The sequence below is a fragment of the Haematobia irritans genome, chromosome 5, assembly GCF_050003625.1.
Source record: "Haematobia irritans isolate KBUSLIRL chromosome 5, ASM5000362v1, whole genome shotgun sequence".
Taxonomy (NCBI): domain Eukaryota; kingdom Metazoa; phylum Arthropoda; class Insecta; order Diptera; family Muscidae; genus Haematobia; species Haematobia irritans.
In genome coordinates this window covers 32,785,179-32,809,262 of record NC_134401.1, presented here as the reverse complement: position 1 = coordinate 32,809,262, position 24,084 = coordinate 32,785,179, and the positions used below count along the sequence as shown (strand labels likewise).

Below are 24,084 nucleotides of genomic sequence, written 5' to 3'. Positions count from 1 at the left end.
CCATATTTCAATTCTGGCTCTCTACCACGTATGGACTAACTCACAATTTTGAAAACGATGTTAAGAAGTTTTAAGATACCACAACCCAAGTAATTCGATTGTGGATGGCAGTCTTTAGTACAAGTTTCTATGCAATCCATGGTGGAGGATACATAAGATTCGGCCTGGCCGAACTTACGACCGTATATACTTGTTGTTATATGAACCTAATATGACACCACGGTATGACATTCTAAATACTCGCTGAAATGTTCTTGATTATTATGTATGAAAAAAATAAAGAACGCTGGTTCAAATCTCACTAGCGGCAACTTTTTTATTAAATATTTTTCTAAAAAAAATATATTATGTTTTATATAGTTTTTATTTTGTTTTTTATTTTTTTATTTTTGTATAAATATATTTTATCCATTAAAATCAACAAAAAATTAAAAATTATCGTAATTTGCAAAACCTTTTCAAAAGAACTTCTATGAAAGTGAAAAAAATCAAATGGCACAGGTTCAAATCCCAACGGGATGATTTTTTTTTCGTTTTATTTTTTTTGTATTATTTTTTTTTTTTTTGCGAAATTTTATTGTCCAAAACTTACATTTTCACTTAAAACGGCATAATTCCGTACTTTCTAAGACTTGTCAAAAAGGATTGCATCGGAAGTGAAAAATAATCGATAGGGGATCCCGGGATGCACTTTAAAAGAAATGTTTGTGGACTAGTCCAAAAGGACTGCACCGGAAGTGGAAAAAACTTGATGGGGAATTCCGGGATGCGCTTTAAAAGAAATGTTTGTGGAACAACTTCCAATTTTTTTGCTGGGTAATTATGAACCAATACAGACCAATTTTTGAAAAGTTGTAAGAAGTCATATATTGAAGTCCACCTCCAAAAAGCTTCGCAATCCAAATCCGGAGATCGGTTTAGATGGGGGCTATATATAATTATGTACCGACATGGACTAATTTTTACGTGGAGGTTAGAAACCATACATTGATATCACGATATCATATTTCAAACGGATTTGCTCCTACAAGAGGCTCCTAAATCCAAATCTGGGGATCGATTTTTATGAAGGCTATATATAATTCTGGACCGATATGGATTGCACAGTTATTAGAGGTCGTATACTAACACCATGTACCAAATTTCAACCGTATCGGATTAAATTTGCTCCTCCAAGAGCATCCGCAGCTAAATCTTGAGGGTTATACCTAAACGTCCGACCCATTTGCAATATCATTCGACCTACATCAATAACAACTACTTGTGCCAAGTTTCAAGCCTATAGCTTGTTTCGTTCGGAACTTAGCGTGATTTCAACAGACGGACGGAAATAGCCAGAATATATATACTTTTTGGGAACTGAGACCAATATTGCTTTACAATCTCTATGACAAAACTGGTATGTCATATTGGTGGATGGTATACAAATGCATATATTTATGTATGTACTTTAATACAAACATCATTAGTTTTTTTCTTTACAACAACTAAACAAAAAGAATGAAATAACGCATATTAGAAAAAATTATGTTTTTTTAGAATTTGTTATGTATATCCGTCATCTACTGTACTCGTACATTTGTGGTTGACCCAAGAAATCCTATATTGTGAGACCCCAAGGTTTGCCGGTTTTACAAATTTCAATACAGTCTAAATTAGAGATTGCTTAGTAAAGCGAACATATTCCACTGGTTCTAAACGAATTCAATTCATTTACCACGAAAAATAAACTATTTTTACTAATGACTTGTCTTCATATAAATTTAAAATAAAAAAAATCATTTTTCTTACATTTTTCATGTTTTCTCATCTTTTGGATGACACGCACCATAAATTAGCGAGTACAACATTATTAAACCCATTCTATTATAAATAAAATTTAGTTTTACTATTGACAAAAAATTGCATATTATTATATACATATCAACTTATAATGCTTAATAAAAAAAAATTGGCGACCGGAACTTTGTCTGTGCCCATTCCGGTCTAAATGTGATTCCATCCTTGTCGAGGGGAGTGCTAACTGGCTCTCCTTTCAAACAACACGATGTTGCGACGTAATCTTAAGCATTTATACCGCACTTAAAAGAAAAAAACATATGGGAATTACTGTCATCGGTTGTATAAAAACCATATATGTACTCAACCCATAGCATTAATACAAATGGTTGGTGTATTTGCTAAGTATACATGTGGTGAAATATTAGCAAAAGACTATGGTGAGTTAATGGTGATTTCAACTTATACAATAGATGTGTTCCTTTACTTTACACAAATTGCGATTTCAAATCTAAAAATGTTGGATCATATAACATATATGATTTATATTTACGCAAAATAATTTATAAATTGGTCTTTACTTCTACACTCAAAAGAAAAACACGTTAATAACGAAAAAAAAATCATTTTGTATGCATAAACAAAATATAGAGTTAAAGCTAAACAAAACGATTATTACTTAAAAATTAACTGTCAAGTAAAATGAATGATACCTTGTTAGCGAAGTTCAATATTTTTTAGTTGCAAATCCAACTTAGGCATTCCATTTTTAATTAATTTATTATTATTATTTTTTTATTGTTGGACTTTTTTCTATGGTCAATATGTTTGTTTAGGTTTTGAAGTTTTTCATGGGATTTTTTTCAGTTTTTATTATTATACCCTAGAATGGGGGTTATATTAACTTTGTCAGTCCGTTTGTAACACATGGAAATATTGGTCTCGATCTAGCAATGTCCGTCACACAAAGTTTGTATTCCTTAAAGTGGATTGTAAAAGAAAAGTAATCGTGAAAAAATAACGATTTTAGCGGCTAAACTCGAACTTAATACCCACCTTCATGGAGGAACAAATTTCATCCGATCCGGTTGAAATTCATATCGGTTCATAATTATTTCCAGACTCCACTATATAAACCGATTAAGAACTGAATTGGGTTATATAGGTATTTAATCTGCCTTTTTTGCCTACCATATACTCCATATGGACTAACATACATGTTAGAAGTTTTAAGATACCTTGCAATCAGCAACTGTGACCACAGCCCAAGTGGTGGATTCGGCTTGGCCGAACTTACGGCCGTATATACTTGATTAGATATGAAACAGCAACCTTTTCTTTTTTATTACAAAATGAGATATGATTGGTGTCTAGATTCATGAGGATCCGATGATATAACCGCAAAGGCCACTAATTCGTATTCGGTGATCGATTTACGTGGAGGGGCTTACCTAAAGGGTGATACGGTCAAAATTTGGTCAATATAAACTTGACGTATTTCTTTCAATTTTGCATTTAAAAAAACACCCCTGAACACCCCTCATTTTGAAGGTGTGTGTGTGTAGAATGTTGCTCCTATTTTGATTGTGGAATTCACTCTTCAGTTGTCAAAATGCCGTCCAAGCAAGAAGAGCAGCGCATCAAAATTTTGCTCGCGCATCGCGAAAATCCGAGCTACTCGCACGCAAAGCTGGCAAAATCGCTAAAAGTTGCCAAATCAACCGTTACAAATGTAATTAAAGTGTTTGGGGAACGTTTGTCGACAGCCAAGAAGTCTGGATCGGGGGGAAATCGAAAACCGGAAGCCGCTGAGACGACAAAGAGAGTTGCCGGTAGCTTCAAGCGAAACCCTAACCTCTCTCTCCGAGATGCCGCAAATAAGCTGGGTGTATCGTCTACAACCGTGCATCGAGCCAAAAAACGAGCCGGTTGTTCCTTCCTTTTTTGGTCGGATTTGGCATCTTGCCATTGCCGCCAACAACGTGCAGGTGGTTCCCAAGGACAAGAACCCTCCCAACACGCCAGAGCTCCGCCCAATTGAGAAATACTGGGCTATTGTCAAGCGGAACCTAAAGAAGACCAAAAAACTGCTAAGGACGAGCAGCAGTTCAAGGCAAACTGGCTTTCTGCGGCGAAGAAGGTGGACAAGGTGGCTGTACAAAATCTGATGGCAGGTGTCACGCGTGAGGCTCGGCAATTCGGATTTGGAAAAGCGAAAGCCTAACTGAATATTTTTCCTGAATTTTATACTAATTGAACTTGAAAAAGAAATGTAATTTGATTTTTTAAATAAACGATTTCACCGATTTACACGCGTTTTCCCTTGACCAAATTTTGACCGTATCACCCTTTAATTGTGAGCCAACATGCACCCGAACATCAAGGAGTCAAAACTGAAGATTAGTTTATATGAAGCTAAGCTGAAATATAGTAATGCCTCCGAATCTAAATAAGACTTTTTGCTTTTCATATTCCAATTTGTCCTGGTATCCAAAACAAAAATCTTTAAAAATCGCATTTTGTAATGGCCGAAATTCAAAATGGTATTGAAAAATTAACAATTCAACTTTTCCAGCATTTGGTAAATGTGTAATTTTGTAATTTAAAAAAAAATACTATGTTTACTATCTTCAAGTTCTAGTTACTGCTCCTAATTTCAAATCAAAATCATATTTTAACAATTTCTTTTATTGCTATAAACAGCAAACTTTATTGAAAAGGAAAAAACTTTTTATACTAATTAACTATATAGAGTCCAATACAACTAATGTCTACAAATACTTAACGAAAATTCTTATAATATAAATTAATATTAAGTTAAATATAATCAATTATGATGTTAGGAGCAAGCTTCAAACAATAACAACGAACACAAAAACGTTTACATGGGAATGGGATTAAGCAGCTGGGATATGTAGGGAATTGAGGTAGGTTTGGCAGTTAGTTGCATTTCATGGAAGGGGTTACATAAAGGAAGTGGGATTGGGGGTAGATTAAACTAAACATAGTTGAAGCAAATAGCTAATAATTGCCTAAATCAAGTAAACGCATATAGTTCATATTTTTATGTTCTAGTTTTTTGTTTAGTAGTTTAATTAACCGAACATTTATAATTCACTGTTTTAAGGATATGTGATGACCAATTTAAGTATAATGGATCATAAAATAATATAACTCTTAAGAGAAAGAAGCGCATTATGCGAGAACATTTCTTATGATCTATAAAGTATATAAAATATAGTAAATTGCAATATTTGTAAAAATATATATGTATGTGTGTAGTATTAGCAGTTTGTCTGGGTTGGTATGTGATTACCTAGGGTCAATCAATGAAACTTGTACTTTATTTGCATTTGGATGTTGTGGACAAGCCTACATTTTACTCTTTTCATTGGCCACCGTCTCCAGACGTTCTATAACTTTACTCAAGTCCATTTCTTTGTTGATTTTCAAGTACATGGTTTTGCGTACTTCATGGAATGCCACCCATGCAGGTACTTCTTTAGCCATTAATTTTAGATGATTCTCAATGTCTTGGGCAGTAAGTGAGGTGCGGAAACTATTTTGAATTTTCTTGATAACTATTTCTTGTGTAAGAACTCCCTTACGTTCAGTAATGAAAACATTACGCAAATGACGTGCCATTTCGGGAAGGCGTGAATATTTGGCTGCTTCTTGATCTTGTGAAGGTCTTCTGGTCATGGCATCCAAGGCTTTGGCTGCCTGTTTTGCTCGGATCTTCTCAAGCAAAGACTTCGGTACACCTTTTAATAAATTGGATGTAGCATCTGCCGCAGGAGTACTAGTGGTAGGTGTGGCTGTGCTTTCAGGTGCCGCAATAGCGTTAATATCCTTTTCCACTTGCTTCTCGCCCACATTCTCTTTTGCCGTCTTTGTTGATTCTGGCTCTTTGGAAGTTTCTGCTTTTGTATTATCCAAATTCTTTTGATTTTCTGCCTTCACTTTATCCGCTTCAATCTTGGCCTCATATCTTTCCATTACCCTCTCCATGGGTGTGGCACAATTGAACAGATTTCTGGCTGTTGATAAAATATCCTTAGCAGAGGAATATTTCTCAACATTGGGTGGTTGCGGTATATTACCTAGAGGAATTTCAGGACAATTTTCCAAATCAAAATCTGGATGCCAGCGCGTCACTTTTTCCTTGGGAATAGAAAGAGGGGGATCCAAAGATTTTAAGAATTTCTCATGCTCCTCTTTCACTTTTTGCAATAGCAAAAATTGGAATTTCTGTAATCTCTCTGTCATAACATGGGGATTCATGGAATTACTCTGAGCCGAGGATAGCACATCGTCTTCATCAATTTTATTCATTTTCATTTTTTCCGGTAAATTTTCCACATTAGGAGCAATAACCAATTGGAAATAGTCAGCTTTAGAAGCGGAACCATAATTACGCATTTTCATTTGTGAGAATATAAAAGCATCAGGATAGAGGTGTTTGATTTGTGCTAAATGCCTTTCGTAGAAATTCTTGCGCAACATTCTTTGAACAGCCGGTTTCAATTTCTTAAATGTTATAACTTCACGACGATTGTGAAACATAGCGCACACAGAATCCAGTCCTTTGAATATCTCGACAAGATGACGATATTTATAGGGCATTGCCAACTGTCCAGCTTTGCTTGATTCAGCCAAAGACATAAATCGCTGATAGGCCGGTGGAACGACCATTTTGGATGGTGATCCCAATTTAGCTGGGCTAAAAAGTACACGTTTCGATACATCTGTGTGACGCGGTGACATAAGCTCATTTTTATCCGGTGTGGGAGGTGGAAGTTTTGTAGGAGTTTTGAAAGTTTTTGAAGGACTGTAAATGAAAAGGACAATGAGGGAAGAAAAGAATTAGTACAACATTGATAAATTATAATAATTTTGATTAATTATTCTAGTTGAATCGATTATTTGTGAATCTGTGTGAATCGATCTGCTACTATGAAATTTCATTTTAACATTTTGAAAAATAAATTGGACTTTCCGAAAGTTATAAAAATATGAACATGTATTTAAATTAAAACCCAAATTACAAAGGGAATTTCTATTGTCATTAAAATATAATCGCTCAATTTGATATTTTGGTAGGTGATGCTGGTATATGTCTTATAACAACCATGGGTCCATTATAGCCCCCTATATAAATTTGGTACGTGATGTTAGTATAAGCTGTCCGTATCGGTATATATAGATACCATATAAACCGATGCCCAGATTTGGCTTCTTGAGCCTTCTGGAGAAAAAAAAACATTCTTTTTCCATTGAAATTTGGTGCGTGATGTCAGTCAGTATAAGCTTTTTTAAAAACAATACGAAAATTGATCCATTTCGGTTCATATTTATATATAGCCCTCATATAAACCGATCCCTGCTTGAAATTATTTACAAACAAAAAACATAAAAACATAAACAAAAGTCCATCCATTATGGAAAAACTATAACATTTTTCTTTCTTAATTACTCCAACCACCCTCATTAAATTCAATCATTCCAAAAACTCTGGTACAACAACCCCTTTCTCTTTGTGAAAAGTTGTAAGTAAAAAGAAATGGCAATTACCTTGACCTATCCTATATAAATATTTCCCGTCCTATTTCACACAGACAATTGCACCAGAACCACGTTTTACAAAGATTCTATAATTAAAATTCTGGCGCGCTATTGACATTCATAGTTAAATAAACACTAAAAATCAACGTTTCGGTGGTAGTTGGCCTACAAAAGAAAAAAACTTTACAATATAAAAAACCAATTGCGCGAACATTGGCAACAACAATTTGTAACTTTTGTGAGTTTTATTTTAGCATTATCAACAACAATTGAGGTCATATTTTCTTTTGGAGTATGGTAGAAAATGCTAAAATTGCATTAATTCACAAGAGCAAACGGCAATTATTTAAAAAAAAAAAAAAAAAACATCTTCAGAAATGAAAAAAGCAACGTTCCAACGATCGATTTAAGAGAAAGCAAAACAACCCCCTATGGGAAGATAAAACATACCCTAACAAAACTCAAACATGAATTGTGTTTATTTTTCATAAAAGGGAAATTAAAGGATAACCAAATGCTATTTAAATTAAGTAAAGGAATTTGTCATATGGTTTTAATGTCCCTATAGGGTTATTTGGATACAGGCCTTGGGTGAAATATTTTTTTTTTTTCGGGAATTGTGATGTTATTTGATATTTGATATATTGATCGTGGGTGCATTTCTAGTATTTAGTGAAAATTGACCACCATATGTTTGTAATGGAATTTCTCTATACTCGTACTAGCCCGACTACATATTCATCATTGTATGCAATAACATTGCATTCAAACAAAATTGTATATCACCATATAGATACATACAATTTCCATCATACACCACATAATTAAAAATATACGTTACTTCATCATATGGGTGGTAAGTAAAACAGGAAAGTAACCTTTTTTTCTATAAAGACAGAGTTTGTTTGCACATTTCCTCTATCGGTCGCCCTTCTTATTCTTAGTAATGCCTTTTACATTTTTTGTTTATTGTTTGATGATCCCTTTTAAGTGATCCTTCTTCACACATAATCCTAAACTAAAGAATAAGGGTAGTTTTTTGGCCGTTACAAACAAAAATTATGTGCAAGTTAGTTGAAAGATCAACTTCGACGACGACGACGTCGTCGCCATAGTAGTCTTAACATGTATTTTCAAGATTACCAATTCATTCATATCATTTTGTTCTCAGGTAGTCGTGTCTCTTTTGAAATAAATAATGATTTCTTCAATTCCCATAGCTGTGGGCCAGACATCCTTTTAAGGGTGAAATTTTCTTTTTTCTCTTAAATTTGATATAAAACGTGGCACATATACAATATCTAAAAGAAATGTACTTCTTCTACATAGTAAATATCCTTTTATAGGAATGCAAAGGGCAGTTATTTCTTACATCAACTTGGAATAAATACCACCCCAAGTATGACATTAAGGATATAAGAAGTATAGGAGTTATTTTTGATAAACAATAGAATCACGTTGGCACTTTAATGCTTCTAAGATGCTCGTGGATAATATATATGGGCTTGGAAAATTTTAATATGTATGGCTTTGACAATTTTTTTTCTTATAATTTTACAAAGCAGATGGTGTCCTACATAGTTCTGGAATTACTTGATGGATAAATTAATTTTGAATATTCCTAGCAGCTGCTTAATCAAATTTCTGGAACTGACATTTTTGCAGTTATAAAATCTTAACAAAAGTATTGTGCTTTTACTTAAGATCTTTTGGTTACCATTTTTTTATTTACTATATTTTCCAGTAGTTTTGTACGTGACATATACTTGGAGGCCATAGCCACAACATTTATTTTAAGACCTCAAGCAAAAGCATATAAGAATGTAATTTGAATGGCACTTTTAGACCCTATACTTAATTTTTTTTTAGAAATTTGTATAGTCAATGTTCTAACGGTCCAAAAAGTACGAAATGGTAACATAGTATATATTCTATATCAGAGCTTCCCACCAACCAAATTTGCTTCGCGCGTTTTGTTGAACTTTACAATTAGTGTTGTTTTAACAAATTTAATGATACAAAAACTGTTCAACCAAAAATGACGCTACGCCCCCCCTGGAACCTTGTGGTGCCCCCCTAGAGGGGGGCGCCCCCCATTTGGGGTGCTCTGTTCTATATAATGGCGAAATTCTGGCATAATATGTTAGAAGATGGGTTATATCAATGCACTTTTTATATAAATACTATGGATTTACCACATGAACCTATATATATAAACCAATTTTTATTAAATTTTTCTAAAGTTTCCCTACACATTATATCGAAGACAGTTTTTATATAGCCCTCATAGAAATAGATCTGATTTTGCATCTGGTACAAATCTAGAAGTTGCAATTTTATAGGATTTGCTGGAAACCCAATCAAATTTGTGTATAGCTATCATATATATACCGCTTGATTTGCAGAACTTTGACCCATATTAGTCTAATTTATTGGCCGATTTTACTCAATGAGGTAATTTATTAATGTACGCCTTGACTCGGCATTCTGCTCGACTTTTTAAAAATTAAAAATTTTGGCTTTTGACATAAGATTATTGCTTAAAATTTTTATATTTATTAGCTTTATTAGAACTATATTTTATTTATACCATCTTCTATGTACTTTTCCATCAAAAACAAATTTTTAAAAATTCTAAAATAGTAAATCAGTCACAGATTAGTCTGAATTGAGTTCTGTTCCGATGAAAAACAGTTAGCATATTGCACTAAAAAAGCTGGCCGCAAAAGATTTCAATATATTTTCATAATTTAATAAAAATATAGAATTTCTTGTCCTTTTGCCTTTTATTTAAGCAAGTTTCCTTCTAGAAAATGTTCAGGTTAAGTAAACCTATGGCCATATCTCAGACCTTCCCGAGGCTTTTAAGAGTAATCAAATACTCGTATGTGAGCCCCAAATGCTAGATTGCAACTGATTTATATAAGTTTTAGAAATTTTAAAGATTGTTTCTGCTTTCTTAAGGTTTAGTTTAAAAAAGCTTTTTATAATAATTGTTTATGTTGTTTGTAGTACAAAACGGCAAACTATTGAGAAAATTTGATAGAATATATTTATATTTTTTTTTTTAATATTTAATCAGCCACAGATTAGTCTGAATTGAGTTCTGTTCCCATTAAGGACAGCCAGCACATTGCACTAAAACAGCTGCTCATAAAAGATTTCAATATATTTTCAACAAAAATATAGCATTTCTTGTCCTTTTGCCTTTTATTTATGCAAGTTTCCTTCTAGAAAATTTGTAGCTTTAAGCATCACACAACTCGATGCTTTAAGTAAACCTATGACCATATCTCAGACCTTCCCGAGGCTTTCGAAAGAGTAATCAAATACCCGTATGTGAGCCCCAGATGCCAGATTGCAGCTGATTTAAATATAAAAAAATCTAATAACATAAAAATATGTTATTTCCCTTATCCAAAATATAGTTCCAAAAAATTTGTAATATTAAAATCATTTGAGAAAATCCTTAGATAGCTTTGTAGAAATTAAGTCAGTAGCAGATTAGTCTGAATTGAGTTCTGTTAAAATGAAAAACAGCTAGCACATTGCACTAAAATAGCTGGTCACAAAAGATTTCAATGTATTTTTATATTTTAATAAAAAAAATACAGAATTTCTTGTCCTTTTGCCTTTTACTTACACAAGTTTCCTGCTAGAAAATTAAAAGTTTAAGCATCACACAAATCGATGCTTTTAGTAAACTCATGACCATATCTCAGACCTTCCCGGGGCTGTTAAAGAGTAATCAGATACTCGCATGTGAGCCCCAGATGCTAGATTGCAACTGACTAGTAAGTTCTTCAATTCATCTAAGAATTTCTCTGAATTATAGTATTTTATAAGTTTTCCCGGACTTCAATTTCCCTTAGGAAATCAATATTGTTTTGGTCAAAAGTACTATACTAGCAATTACTAATTTTATTACTAATTTTACATTGTTGAAACGTAAGCTAGTCTTATTTAAAGAATTCAACATTGGACTGTAACAAAAAAGTGAAAGAAAACTTAAAGCCTACTTTTACCATGTAAATTCTCAATAAATTGTTTTGAATATGATTCTAAAAATTTAAGTAGATCCAATATTGCAGGCCAACCAAAGTCAATATAAAATAAAATTGAAATATAGTGAACACCATAAAAATGTATTTACACGTTTTATTTGTTGGTCCAAGAGGGCTTAATTGATTAAATAAATGTTTGAATTGAATTGAATTGAATTGAAAAAGGGCAGTACAATATCGATATATTAAAGTGTTTAAAAATTTTTTGGTTTTAACATAAATTTTGAGGTCTTCTTTTTTTTTCTTTAAATAAATAACACAATATAATCCCATATCTTTATTTGTGGTTTGTGTTAATTATTTGGTAAGAAACAAAAAAATAAATTAACTAATTTCTTCAGTTTTTTTACTGTGGTTTTTGGTAGTTGTGACTAGAAAGATGAGGTGGGAATATTGATAAAATGAAAATTCTGTTATCTTTTCCTCATATTTAAAGGAAAAATTGTAATACATCCTCGTCATTATGTCAAAATAAACGAAATAGTATATGTATTTTGTAATATGCCTTGCTTACCTTGTCAAAACTTCCAATTCAATTTTATCGAATTCCTTCAATTGCAATACGGGTGTCTTTTTCGATGGAGATTGAAGGCTCTCTTTTAACAAACGATTACGTTCCTCTTGGGCCTTTCGTGTCTTCTCCAACTCTTGAATACGAGCCAATGAAGCTTTAAGTTCCTGCAGTTTAGCGCTACGTGAAACTTTAGTTTTTACTTCATCAAAAGTTAACTCCTTTTTAACCATTGACTTCAATTCGCCTTGTTTGAGGGGAGTGTTGGATCCTTTAATGATTTGTTTGGTGGGTGTTTTAAGTCCACGCTCCACATTTTTAGCATTGTTTTGTGATGTGAAAGCGGTTATTATGGTGGCAGTGGGTGTCGACTCATTGATTTTTTGTCGCGATTTGGATTTGGCCGCTGCCGGTTTTTTACGTGGCGACAATGTACCCTTTTTAATAAATTCGACAAGTTTTTGTTGCTTTACATTTTCTTCAATTTTTGATATTTTCTTGGGTGAAACTCCACTATCTGGTACTTGACTGGGATCTTGAACACCAATGCGTTTGACCACAGTGCGTCCAGAGCGTGTACGCATACCCATCTTCTTAAGAGCGGCAATTTCATCGTGTTGATCTTGTTGCGATGGTGGCAAAGGTTGCTGTCCATCATTGGGCTGCAAAGGTGTGTTGGCATTTGCTTCTTGTCTATTTGTTGGCTCTGATGAATCCAGAAGACGCTATAAATAAAAAAACACCAAACACAAACTTTTAGCAAAAGAACTAATTAAGTAATTAACTTTCTATAGGTATGCCACAAAAAATTGGATAAACCTGCTTAATTTTTTTGTCAGTCACTAAATTCTCTTATTGACAACTCGAAGAAAAAAGAGAAAGATTAGGCAATGATATCATTAAGCGTCTCTGCAACGCAACTCTGCATTATAAAGGGGGTTGATTTCTTATGGTAGCAACAACAACGTGGGTCTTCCTTTTTTCTCTTAATCGTATTTTTTTTTTTAATTTTTATTAACTTTTTAAAGTATATATTCCTTGGAAGACTTACTCTATTTTTTATTGTAGTCACATCTTCAGCTACTGCGCGTTTTCTGGTATTAAAAAATGCTGCTATAGAAGGTTGAGCCATTTTCAATTCTTTTTCTTTTGTTTTAAATTATTCTAAATAATTTATTTTAATTTATATTATATTTTTATCTTGTGTTTACACTTCTTATTTACTATATTGCTGACTGATCTGTTTTAGTTTTCTTATTGATCTTGCTTGGGAATATCATGTGCTTCTTTGAATTCACTTGGTTTTTGTTCTTTTTCCCGGGGTTAAACACAGCTATAGGTCTTTAGTGTTGCTTGGATAAATTGGTTATGATGGTATGTCTACAGCACACGTCGTCTTGTTATCCCGCTCAAATTTCTACTGACAAGAGTTTTCCCTCCAAAAGTTCAGTCAACGACAAACTCATGACGTTGACGTTTGGGTTGACGTATAAAAGATCTCGGTCGACGTCGTTGCAAACGCGCCAAAAATTCTGTCTTATCTTTGTTTATGTTTTTTGTTGTATGTATGGCATAGATCCATATATATGTGTGTAAACAGCTGATTACAATTGCAAACAATAGAGAACAAAGAGGTCAACATATATGTGATGTTATGTGGCAGCTCTGACCTGAAAAATTGAACAGCTGTACAGACTAGCTATTCGTAATTTATTGCAAAGTTTATAAAGGATATTTTTGGAGACAAACACTTTATTTCACTTTATACAAATTTAATACAATAAACGCGATTAAGAAACATACACTGAGACTGCTAAAATACTCGATAATTTGATATTTATGCGCTTGGATAAATACGCAACAACCTTTTCTCTTTATCCCGTTGTCATGGCTAGAGTTGCCAAATTTTAACTAATGATGATAAAACTTGCAATGAATTGTATTTTGACAGTTTTATGATGACTTCATTCTCAATGGAATTTAACAAGAAGTGTAATTACGATTTCGTGATTCTTCTATTTTATTGATCAATGTGACCTTTTGTCACCGATTTTTCAATGTAGAAAATGTCGCCATTGATGTCAGTTTCAACCTCTTAAAATCATCCCAAAGTTATCTTGAAATTTTATTTATTTATTTATTAATCCAAGTATTACTTCTTCAAAAGCCCTAGGGCCAAAAAAAACGTATTACATAGCAAAACAAAATACCTGAATTATAGAAAATAATTAAATTCAAAAACTTAAAATATAGATTACCTAAATTACAAAAAAATTACTTAACCATAGTATATTTTAGTAAATTTTGAATATGCCCAACTTTTTAACGGAAATCTCCTCATTTGTCAGTTTCATGAAAATTCATATATCAAAACTTACAAATTTATGACTTCGAGCAGTATGTAAAAGTATAGGGATAGCTGGCACAAAGTGTTATTAGTTTAAGCGATTGATTCAAATAAAATATAAATAAAATAATTTTTTTGAAAATTTCGCTATTGCTCAATACTCTTGAGTCAAGAGTACTTGAATAATACTATTGTTCAGTATATCAATAGTGATATATTGCTTAGACCTTAAATCCGGTATTAAGATGGCATTGTCGCGATAAAATATCATTTTTTTCTTCAATAATTTACTTTACAGAAAATAAACATTTTTATTTTTGCAAAAATAAATCGGAAAAGCATAATAAAATTATTATTTTTTAAGCAAATTTTATTATAACTTGGTGGGGAATAATCCAAAGCAACAAAAGAAAAAAATATTTTCTCCAAAATGCGAACTTAATACAGGCCTTTACCTCGCTCTCTAAACTGACTGGAATGAAGTTTGGAATAGGATTTTCCAGTCAGTTACTCTGTCGTGAAAAAGATAGTAAAATGCTTAAAATTCAACGAAAAACTCGAACATAGTATTGTTAGGTTTGGTGGCAACCCCATATATCAGGCTCACGTAGACAATTCAGTCCATTGTGATACCACAGCGGCGAACTTCCCTCTTATCAATGAGTGCTGCCCGATTCCATGTTAAGCTCAATGACAAGGGACCTCTTTCTTATAGCCGAGTCCGAGCGGCGTTCCACATTGCAGTGAAACCACTTAGAGAAGCTTTGAAACACTCAGAAATGTGACAAGCATTACTGAGGTGGGATAATCCACCGCTGAAAAACTTTTTGGTGTTCGGTCGATGCAAGAATCGACCCCATGACCTTGCAAGGCGGGCATGCTAACCATTGCAGCACGGTGGCTCTCTAATGATATACAACAATCTGTCAATTTTTCTTTTATTTATTTTATATATAATTACAATATTCAAATATATAATGCCTCGGCGCACAGGGGCTTAAGAGAGGCTAAAAAAGAGCAACTGCTTGAACTTGTAATTATTACATAGATAATCAATCATTATAAAAAAAAGATGTTCAGTTTAAATATATAATCGGGGTTTTTTTTAAAGTTAAGTTCGAATTTTAGCCTCTAAAATCAAAAATAAATCTGTCAAAGCAGAACAACTTTTCTGTAATAATTCATTTTAAAGATGATCAACTTCTTGTAGTTCATATTCATTGAAATCAAAAAGTTGATATTCTTTAAATGAATTATTAGTGCTAAATAAATATAATATAGAATTTATTCAGATGTATCTTCTATATCTATATATATCCGATTTTGGAAAATATAGTCAAAATGTTTTATATCGTTAGACTATTGTGAACTACAACCCTAAAATGACCTAATTACACTTGGATACTATTGTGTTTCCTATTTGGTGTAGTAGTGGTTTGGGTTATAAAAATATATAATAAACATTTTAATTGATTTTTTCAATTTATTTTAATTTACATATATGTATACAAAAAATATTTTGTTTCATGGACTAAAATTTTTTTGAGATAGCTTTGGCATCTTGCCAATTCCTATATTTCGTTTCTCTCTTTGCAATCATTCATATGTTGTTAACTCCAAACGGCCAAGTACATGTTATATATTGTTATGCCCCATATTTAGCGGATATAGTTTTTCCTTCTTTGGAATATCTCCATTTCATTTCATTTTGTTAATGTCTTCCATCCGTTTTCAATACTTATAAAAATTTAGGCTGGTACTTTATGTTTTCCAAATCCACCATATTATCCTTTAAAACTGGTGTTGTTTCCGCTCTAGCCAATGGAGATTGCGGTAAGCGTCCCATAGGCATGTTTATAGGTTTTTGTTGGTGGTTTGGTGATCGCAAAACTGCATATTGGCGTTTGGGTGGCGTATTATTGTTTTGTATTGGGTTTTCACTTTCAACCTCTGCGATATGATCTTCGGGCAGCAGACGATATTTCTTTAAATATTTATATGAAGCATTGGAAATATCTGCAGGGCTTCGTTCAAAATTTTCAATATTTCGCAATGGTGTAGATGGATCCGCCATTTGCTTTTGTACGTTGCTCTGTGGATTACCAAAGTTTAAGTCGTTTAAAAGTTCTGCTAATTTTTCGTTAGGCAGATATTTCAAAGCCAATTGATTCATAATTAAACTTTTTTCTGTATTTGGTTTAGGCAAAGCTGCGGCGATTTGTTGGTTATTCCATTGTTGATAATTTACATCCGACTGTTTATCGGCTGTGCTTGTAGGAGGAGATGAAATCCTTTGGTATTCTTGTAAACGATTAGATTGAGGGGAATTCGGTCTATAGGTAGTAGACTGAGCTATTGGTTTCCCTTTAGGAGTTTGTAACATATTGCCACCGGGTTTTAATTGCTGAACTATTTTATTTGTAGGTGGTAGTTGCGGTGGGTTTGGTCCAGTTTCGCCCACAAACACACTTGTAATAGGAAGATCATCTGCAATTTAATACGATTATTGACAATCATATAGAGATATCATATTCAAGACTTACCTTTCAATTCATTATTCACTTGAATGCCAATGTCCTTGCACTCAACTCTTGGTTTGGAGCTAAATTGTTGAGAGCTTAGTAATTTTTCCATCAATTGCATTAGACAAATTTGATCATGTCTCATTTCTTGCATGATTAATTTTATTTCTTCAATATCCTTCTTAGTCGCTATATTTTGATTAATGTTTTGTAGACCAGAGTTGGGCGATGACATAGCATCAGTTTGTGTTCCAGCACAAATTGTCAAAACATCCCTTGGGCTACTATAGGAAGAAATCGGAGGTGGTGGTGTCATTTCCATAGATTTTCTATAAATATTCTGCTGCACAGGCTGGAAATTGTTAGGATTTTCCATGATTGGGCGGTAAGCCATAGGATTACTTGGTACGAGACCACCATTAGCAGCATATGTAACACTGGGTACAGCATACATTGGAGATTCATATGAAACAGCACTGGGGGCATAAGTATTTGTGTTACCGACAGATGATACTACTGGTGCGGTAGACGTAGGAGTTCGCAAAGGGTACAGATTGTTACGTGCTGACTGAATATTGTTGATCGTTGACGAAGGAACCTCTTGCGAAAGACTGGGCGGAAAAGTGACTTTTGGTAGCATTTGCTTCTTCCATGCAGCATAAGACGTCGTTTGTTGAGTATTTTGTGCTTGACTTTGGGCTTGAATGTTGCACTCTTGTTGTTGCCCGAATAATATTGAAACTTCTGGAACTTGCGGCCGAACAATAAGTTCAGTAGCTCCCATAGGAGCTCCACTTGGTTTTGGGGCCATTCTCGGCAGCATATCTTCTGTTTCAGGCTTAAACATTTTAGTTAGAAAGTAGCAAGTTATTGCATACCCAACAGTACAAATTCAAACAAGAATTAATTGTCGTGGTGAATTAGCTTATTGTTTATTTTATGTCATGTCGTGGTGAAAATACTGTCTCTAGCACATGATGTAATAAACAGAATATGGAGTTATATTTATTACCATTTATCGTGTCGATAAAACAGCACAACCAATACAGAAATTTTACTCACCGGTGGTCTATCCTCCGGTCAAGTACTAATCGGAAAATGAGAAAATGCCCATAAAATAGGGCATTTCAATAAAAGCTTGTATAGATCGGTTAAATACCATATAAAACTATGCAAAGCCAACATAGGTATATCGGTGTATGCCCTGCCAGCATTTCAAAGTTCCATTTCAACCTCATCGTTACCACAGACTCGTAAATGTCACTTCAACCATCATGAAAAGGTACATCAAAAAGTACATGCAAGTAATTTGCCATCCCTACTGTTAAAAAAGTCATTTTTTTTTGTGAAACGCCAAGCGCAACCAGCTTGTTATTTTTTAATTAAATAAAAACGAAAATAAAGTTCTGAAAACATAGATTATACGCTTAAAATTGTGAAAGGTATATTGGTGAACAATTTGGTGATTTTCCAAATGGAATAAAGTGATTGTTTTTCAGATATTTTACAGACACGCTGCCTCCATGGAATAAAAACACTGGTTGATAGACGCAGCAACATGTAACTCGCTACTTGTAACTCAACATCATCATTAATGCCAAAAATTATGTTAAATGTAATGTGATAGTGGTATAAATGTTATATTTTTAAGAATTTGTAAATGTTTAATCAAATTAATAAATATCTAAACAAACGTGTTTTACTCGACCACAATGATTCTTTTACAACTATCTTAAAATGCACTTTTTCTGATTGTTTGGAGGGTCCCTTATTGGCGTCGTTCTAAATTGATCTATAAAGGCACCTAATAATTGCACTCATGCGAAACATTTTTGTAGTAACTTGGCGTGGTACAACTTCTCAATAGTGACGGCGCTTTTCCGACGAGTTTTTGATGTCGTATATGATTGTTTTCGACGTAGTGGGGATTCTCAAAAGAGTCCCCAAATTCAAAAAATGTTGGCAGGGTGGGTGCAGGATTCCCACTTCTAATTACTCTGTAAAAAAAGACTAATGCGCTTTACAGACTCGTGTCGAACATATCCCATATATCGTGCACATTATGAGTTAAGTCCGAAGGCATAATCGATACTGATGCATGTTTATGGGATCGATAACACATTTACCGATTATTTAGTCATCGCCGGCAAGTCGTATCGATCCGACACACTGTAAGATTCTTTACAAACACCGACATTCCGGACGACAGTGCTCATGTCGAACATATCCCATATATTGTGCACATTATAAGTTAAGTCCGAAGGCATAATCGATACTGCTGCATGTTTATGGGATTGATAACACATTTACCGATTATTTAGTAATCGCCGACAAGTCGTATCGATTCGACACACTGTAATGAGCTTTACAGACTATCAGTTATTCCGGACGGAATGTCGGTGTTTGTAAAGAATCTTACAATGTGTCGGATCGATACGACTTGTCGGCGATGACTAAATAATCGGTAAATGTGTTATCGATCCCATAAACATGCAGCAGTATCGATTATGCCTTCGGACTTAACTTATAATGTGCACAATATATGGGATATGTTCGACACGAGCACTGTCGTCCGGAATAACTGATAGTCTGTAAAGTGCATTAGATTCCTTACAAACACCGACATAACCATAGCGATAGGCGGTAGGCGAAACATTTTTGCCGCAACGGCAAATACAATAAGCTTGACGGCGAATAATTCCCTTTTTCACGTTTCCTAGCGTTTTTGTTGTCAATACAGCATGCTTTGACAATATTAAACAATGAAGTTGATTAAAAACATACAATGGCTTGTTATTTGTTGAGTTATTTCAAGAAAAAATAATCTACACGTGTCCAGTTAACAGCAATTCCTAGTGGTGAGTTAAAAAAATTGATAAGCGATGGCAACACTATACCAGTTTTCGCCAAGGAGTTAGAATAAGTTTTAATTTAGCGACACGCCGCTAGCCGTCACGGTATTCCGTCGCGGATTTTGGGCTTCCTATAAGAAATACACGTAAATAAGTGTTCGCCTACCGCCTATCGCTACGGTTATATTTACACACTAATGCGCTTTACAGACTATCAGTTATTCCGGACGACAGTGCTCGTGTCGAACATATCCCATATATTGTGCACATTATACGTTAAGTCCGAAGGCATAATCGATACTGCTGCATGTTTATGGGATCGATAACACATTTACCGATTATTTAGTCATCGCCTACAAGTTAGAGGTGTGCACGTGAGTAATATTTTGCTCACGCTCATGCACACTCACGACGGAGAAATCTTATTCACGCACACTCACGCACGATATTTTTTGGTAGGACTCACGCTCACGAAAAGAAAATTTGTACTCACGCACGAAAATCTTTTAAATGTCGTGAATCACGAAAAATGTCCTGACTCACGAAAAACGTCGTGACTCACGAATAATTTTATGAGTAATTTACCTATAGAACTTGATTGAAAAAATGAGTATGTGTAAAATCGAGAGCGTTATAAAACTCTAAATGTCACTAAAATTATAAATGAATTCAACTCGTAAGCATTTTATGTTCGTACACGAAATTATTTTCGTGAGTGGTTTTTGCGAATTTCGTTACTCACTCACACTCACGAAGATATTATTTTCGTGACTCACGCTCACGCACGACATTTGGTGTGTTAATCACGCTCACGCACACTCACGCCGTAGCCGTCAGCGTGAATCACGACTCACGCGTGAGTCACGACAATTTCGTGTCACGTGCACACCTCTACTACAAGTCGTATCGATCCGACACACTGTAAGATTCTTTACAAACACCGACATTCCGTCCGGAATAACTGATAGTCTGTAAAGCGCATCAGTTTTTAAATAAGCTTTGGGTAAAATTTGGAATCCTGAAGTACACAAATGTAACAATACATCGACCGCTGTTTATAGCAGGCTTTTGCCTGTATAGACATATGTGTGTAATTTCCACAATATTTTTATTTCCTTTTTATTTTGTTTATAGGACTATTATGTATTTGTTTTTACTTGGATCCAGAGTTGACAAAAATCTAATTTACACGTCCAATATTAGGTATATATACACATAATTTAATATCGCTCCAAATTTTGACAATAAATGGATGATGAGTGGTTTTTTAGAAGAAGAAGCATATAAATATTGTGAACTGAAAAAGTGTGAAGTTGGGTGTGATTTTATTTTATCTGCTAAGTTATTTGAATTTGAAATCAAAAAAATACGTTTTATTTTTATATGATCACAAATTTATAATTAGCAATCAATTCTTGGAACACAGAAACTATGGACGGTATGTATTTATTAGAACCCTTCGTGTTTGACATCTAGCCACATGGATAAATGTCATATATTTCTGTTTGTTTCTTGCAGAAAGTGGAAATGTAGATTTTATTGAAATCAATGAAGGAATATGGCAAAATGAAGATTCCAACGAATATTTTGTAGTCCCAAACAACTCATCACAACCTGATCTCTTAATAAATGGGACGGAAAATATCGATCAATATAGCTCTTCCCAGGTGGAAGAAGAAGAAGCTAGCTTTGTATTTATTGACAGCGACCAAGAGGAATTGAACACCAATGACCTATCTAAACATAACCTTGTACTAAAAGAAGTAATTACAGATCAGGGTCAAATAATACAAAAATATTTTTGTCAAGAATGTTCTTTAGAATATCATGACATCAACGAGTTTCTTATTCAACATCCAGGTGTAGAGTTATTGAGTGAGCATCCTGAAGATGATGTGCAAGAACTAAATGAAGAAACAATTGAGGGTGACACCATGTACAATGACGATCGAGGGACACACAAACTATGGGATTTGGTGGAGGACATTGTGGAAGATGAAAACGAAGAAATTTCACCGGTAGAAGAGAGTAGACATCAAGATGTAAATAGTCAAGATAATATTTTAAAAAAATCAAATCCCAAAGAGGAAACATATGTAGAACAATACTTCTGCTATGAGTGTGGAGGCATTTTTGATGACATACAAAAAGCAGAGGATCACCGATGTGGTATGCTGGTGGTACCCGCCAGTGATGGTACAGAGCTGCAAGAAGAAACAGCTGTTAATGATCTTACATGTTCCTATTGCAAGCTAATATGTAGCTCATATGATGCCTTATTAAATCATATGACGACATGTGTATTAAATGTAAAATTTTTCTCTCCCCTTGGTGATACATTCTTAACTGTGTTTTTTTTTTATAGGTTACTGTTCCTCTGAAAACAACACCTGCCGAATTTCACTGTGATTCGTGTGGTAAAGTCTTCCATAATAAGGGTACATTTAGAAACCACGTACGCATGCACAGGAATAGGAATATAGATACTGCAGAGGGACCTGTGAAATGTGAGATATGCAACACGGTTTTTGAAACGAGCAAAAATTTGAAGTAAGTAAAGTTTTTCAGCAGAATTTTTCTAACCTAACCAAACCGAAAATTCTGTTTCAGATTACATATGAAAATGCACAACGAGCGTTCATTAAAATCCATACAAGAAGCATTGCCTGTTGGTGCTTTAGCGGAGTATAATGAACTAAATCAATTCTTTTGTGAAATCTGCAATAAAAGGTACAAATTTTGTATATTCTTATAATTAGCCTACAATCTTCATTGTTTTTCCTTTATAGCTTCGATCAAAAACTCCTCGTAATACACAGGAATATGCATCAAAATGTTGAAGAATATAATTGTAGCAAGTGTAATAAACAATTCGATGATCGAGTTAATTATGAAATGCATTTACAAATGCACAAGGAGACAACGGCGACTAGTATCAAAAAACCAATAGCCTCAAATGTAAATACATTTAATGGACATAAGAAACATGCGTGTCAATATTGTGGCAAAGAATTTCAGCGACCTTATGAAAAAGTTAAACATGAACGAATTCATACTGGTAAAGTATAAAAAATTGCCATTACCATGAATATAAAATAGTCACCCACCGAATTATACGTTATTTTTATCTTTTTCTCACAGGTGAAAAACCCTTCAATTGCGAAGTATGTGGAAAATCTTTTCGTGTTTCCTATTCGTTAACGTTACATCTGCGGACCCATACAGATATTAGGCCCTATGTCTGTGCCATATGCAACAAACGATTTAAGCAACAATCTGTTTATGCTCATCACTTAAAAACACATTCAACCGAAAGACAATATAAATGCGAGGAATGTGGAAAAAGTTTTCGAACATCTGTTCAGTTATGTAGTCATAGGAATAGTCATAACAAACCTTTTAGTTGCAACGAATGTAATCGTTCCTTTGTTTCTATGTATGCTGTACGAATTCATATGCAAACCCATAATGAAAGTGAAAATTTAAAAAATGGATGTTATTTGTGCGGTGCACGATATTCCCGTATATTTGCTTTGCGCCTTCATATAAAGGAACAACATGGCATTGATGTTAAACCAGCGCAATTAGATGATATACAGAATCGAAATGGTAAAACGGCTAAGACAAATGAAAAGCCACAAGTTGATGAGTTTGAAGAATACGGCCATGAAGAAGAGGAGGAAAATGATAAAATATCTAGACTTGAAATGGATAGCGAAGAACGTGATGATGATTTAGATGAAACTATGGCAGCAACAAAAACCATCTTAGAAAATAAGGAGGTTTGTATGGAAATATACGTTGCCAGGGAACTTAATGTTCATGCATTCTTTTTTTTCAGATTGTTGTTGATAATTTCCATGCTGAAGAAATAATAACGGATTGGTTGAAATAGAGAATACCTTACTCTTAATTTTTACATTTGGAAATTTAGTTTAAATATTAAAGTATGAAATTGTTCACAGTACAAGTAATAATGGAATGTAAATAATAAATATTTTTTAATTTGAATTGTAATTTTAATGCCCAACATAGTATTAATTATATAAAATATCACACTGTTGGTAATACAGAAGCTGTGACCTTTTCTCCACAGTTTTTAACTGCATTTAAAGCCTATTATTAACGTAAATTCCCTATCAATTCCCCACCAAGTTATAATAAAATTTTCATCAAAATGTCTATTTTGTACCTTTTTTACTGACTTATTTTTGGTTTTAGCGGCTAAAGGTGAAAAGTTCAAGTTTAGCCGCTAAAGGGAAAACTAAAAAAGTAAAAAAGGCATAAAATTATACATATTTGTTACAAATTTTATTATAACTTGATGGGAAATAGCCTAAAGCAAATTTTCACAAAGTTTGTATTCCTTAAAATGGAGTATTAAACAAAAGTAATCGTGAAAAAATGACAATTTTAGCGGCTAAACTGGAACTTAATACCCACC

General features: G+C 33.7%; 3 protein-coding genes, 1 long non-coding RNA gene and 1 other non-coding gene across 5 annotated transcripts; 2 read left to right on the top strand and 3 right to left on the bottom strand.

The window, feature by feature from the left end:
* Nucleotides 1-1,943: 1,943 nt before the first annotated feature.
* LOC142242216 (U6atac minor spliceosomal RNA) lies at nt 1,944-2,046 on the bottom strand. Its single transcript, XR_012724056.1, has one exon. It is a non-coding gene; the product is annotated as a U6atac minor spliceosomal RNA (small nuclear RNA).
* A 2,414-nt stretch (nt 2,047-4,460) lies between these two features.
* On the bottom strand, nt 4,461-13,790 carry dup (chromatin licensing and DNA replication factor double parked). Its single transcript, XM_075309564.1, has 3 exons — nt 12,971-13,790; nt 11,923-12,644; nt 4,461-6,610 (listed from the first exon to the last, which is right to left on the bottom strand). The coding sequence occupies exons 1-3, from the start codon at nt 13,049-13,051 to the stop codon at nt 5,152-5,154; spliced, it is 2,262 nt and encodes a 753-aa protein (XP_075165679.1). The 5' UTR covers nt 13,052-13,790; the 3' UTR covers nt 4,461-5,151.
* A 1,939-nt stretch (nt 13,791-15,729) lies between these two features.
* ana2 (anastral spindle 2) lies at nt 15,730-17,713 on the bottom strand. The gene is made up of 2 exons (XM_075311794.1): nt 16,810-17,713; nt 15,730-16,753 (listed from the first exon to the last, which is right to left on the bottom strand). The coding sequence occupies exons 1-2, from the start codon at nt 17,633-17,635 to the stop codon at nt 16,005-16,007; spliced, it is 1,575 nt and encodes a 524-aa protein (XP_075167909.1). The 5' UTR covers nt 17,636-17,713; the 3' UTR covers nt 15,730-16,004.
* A 280-nt stretch (nt 17,714-17,993) lies between these two features.
* On the top strand, nt 17,994-18,490 carry LOC142242005 (uncharacterized). Its single transcript, XR_012723913.1, has 2 exons — nt 17,994-18,230; nt 18,288-18,490. It is a non-coding gene; the product is annotated as an uncharacterized LOC142242005 (long non-coding RNA).
* A 2,429-nt stretch (nt 18,491-20,919) lies between these two features.
* On the top strand, nt 20,920-23,657 carry Opbp (Optix-binding protein). The gene is made up of 7 exons (XM_075312154.1): nt 20,920-21,078; nt 21,159-21,949; nt 22,006-22,190; nt 22,251-22,370; nt 22,430-22,698; nt 22,782-23,422; nt 23,482-23,657. Exons 1-7 carry the CDS (start codon nt 21,072-21,074, stop codon nt 23,533-23,535), a joined length of 2,067 nt encoding a protein of 688 aa, XP_075168269.1. The 5' UTR covers nt 20,920-21,071; the 3' UTR covers nt 23,536-23,657.
* Nucleotides 23,658-24,084: the final 427 nt, after the last annotated feature.

Bases quoted from the DNA above. Each gene is read 5' to 3' on its own strand.
- ana2 (XM_075311794.1), bottom strand. From the start codon at position 17,635: ATGTTTAAGCCTGAAACAGAAGATATGCTGCCGAGAATGGCCCCAAAA. The intron at 16,754-16,809 runs GTAAGTCTTGAA...ATTAAATTGCAG, and splicing joins AGTGAATAATGAATTGAAAG to ATGATCTTCCTATTACAAGT.
- Opbp (XM_075312154.1), top strand. The intron at 22,191-22,250 runs GTAAGTAAAGTT...ATTCTGTTTCAG, and splicing joins GAAACGAGCAAAAATTTGAA to ATTACATATGAAAATGCACA. The intron at 22,699-22,781 runs GTAAAGTATAAA...TTTTTCTCACAG, and splicing joins ACATGAACGAATTCATACTG to GTGAAAAACCCTTCAATTGC.
- dup (XM_075309564.1), bottom strand. From the start codon at position 13,051: ATGGCTCAACCTTCTATAGCAGCATTTTTTAATACCAGAAAACGCGCA. The intron at 12,645-12,970 runs GTAAGTCTTCCA...TTTTATTTATAG, and splicing joins TGACTACAATAAAAAATAGA to CGTCTTCTGGATTCATCAGA. The intron at 6,611-11,922 runs GTAAGCAAGGCA...TTTCATTTACAG, and splicing joins GAATTGGAAGTTTTGACAAG to TCCTTCAAAAACTTTCAAAA.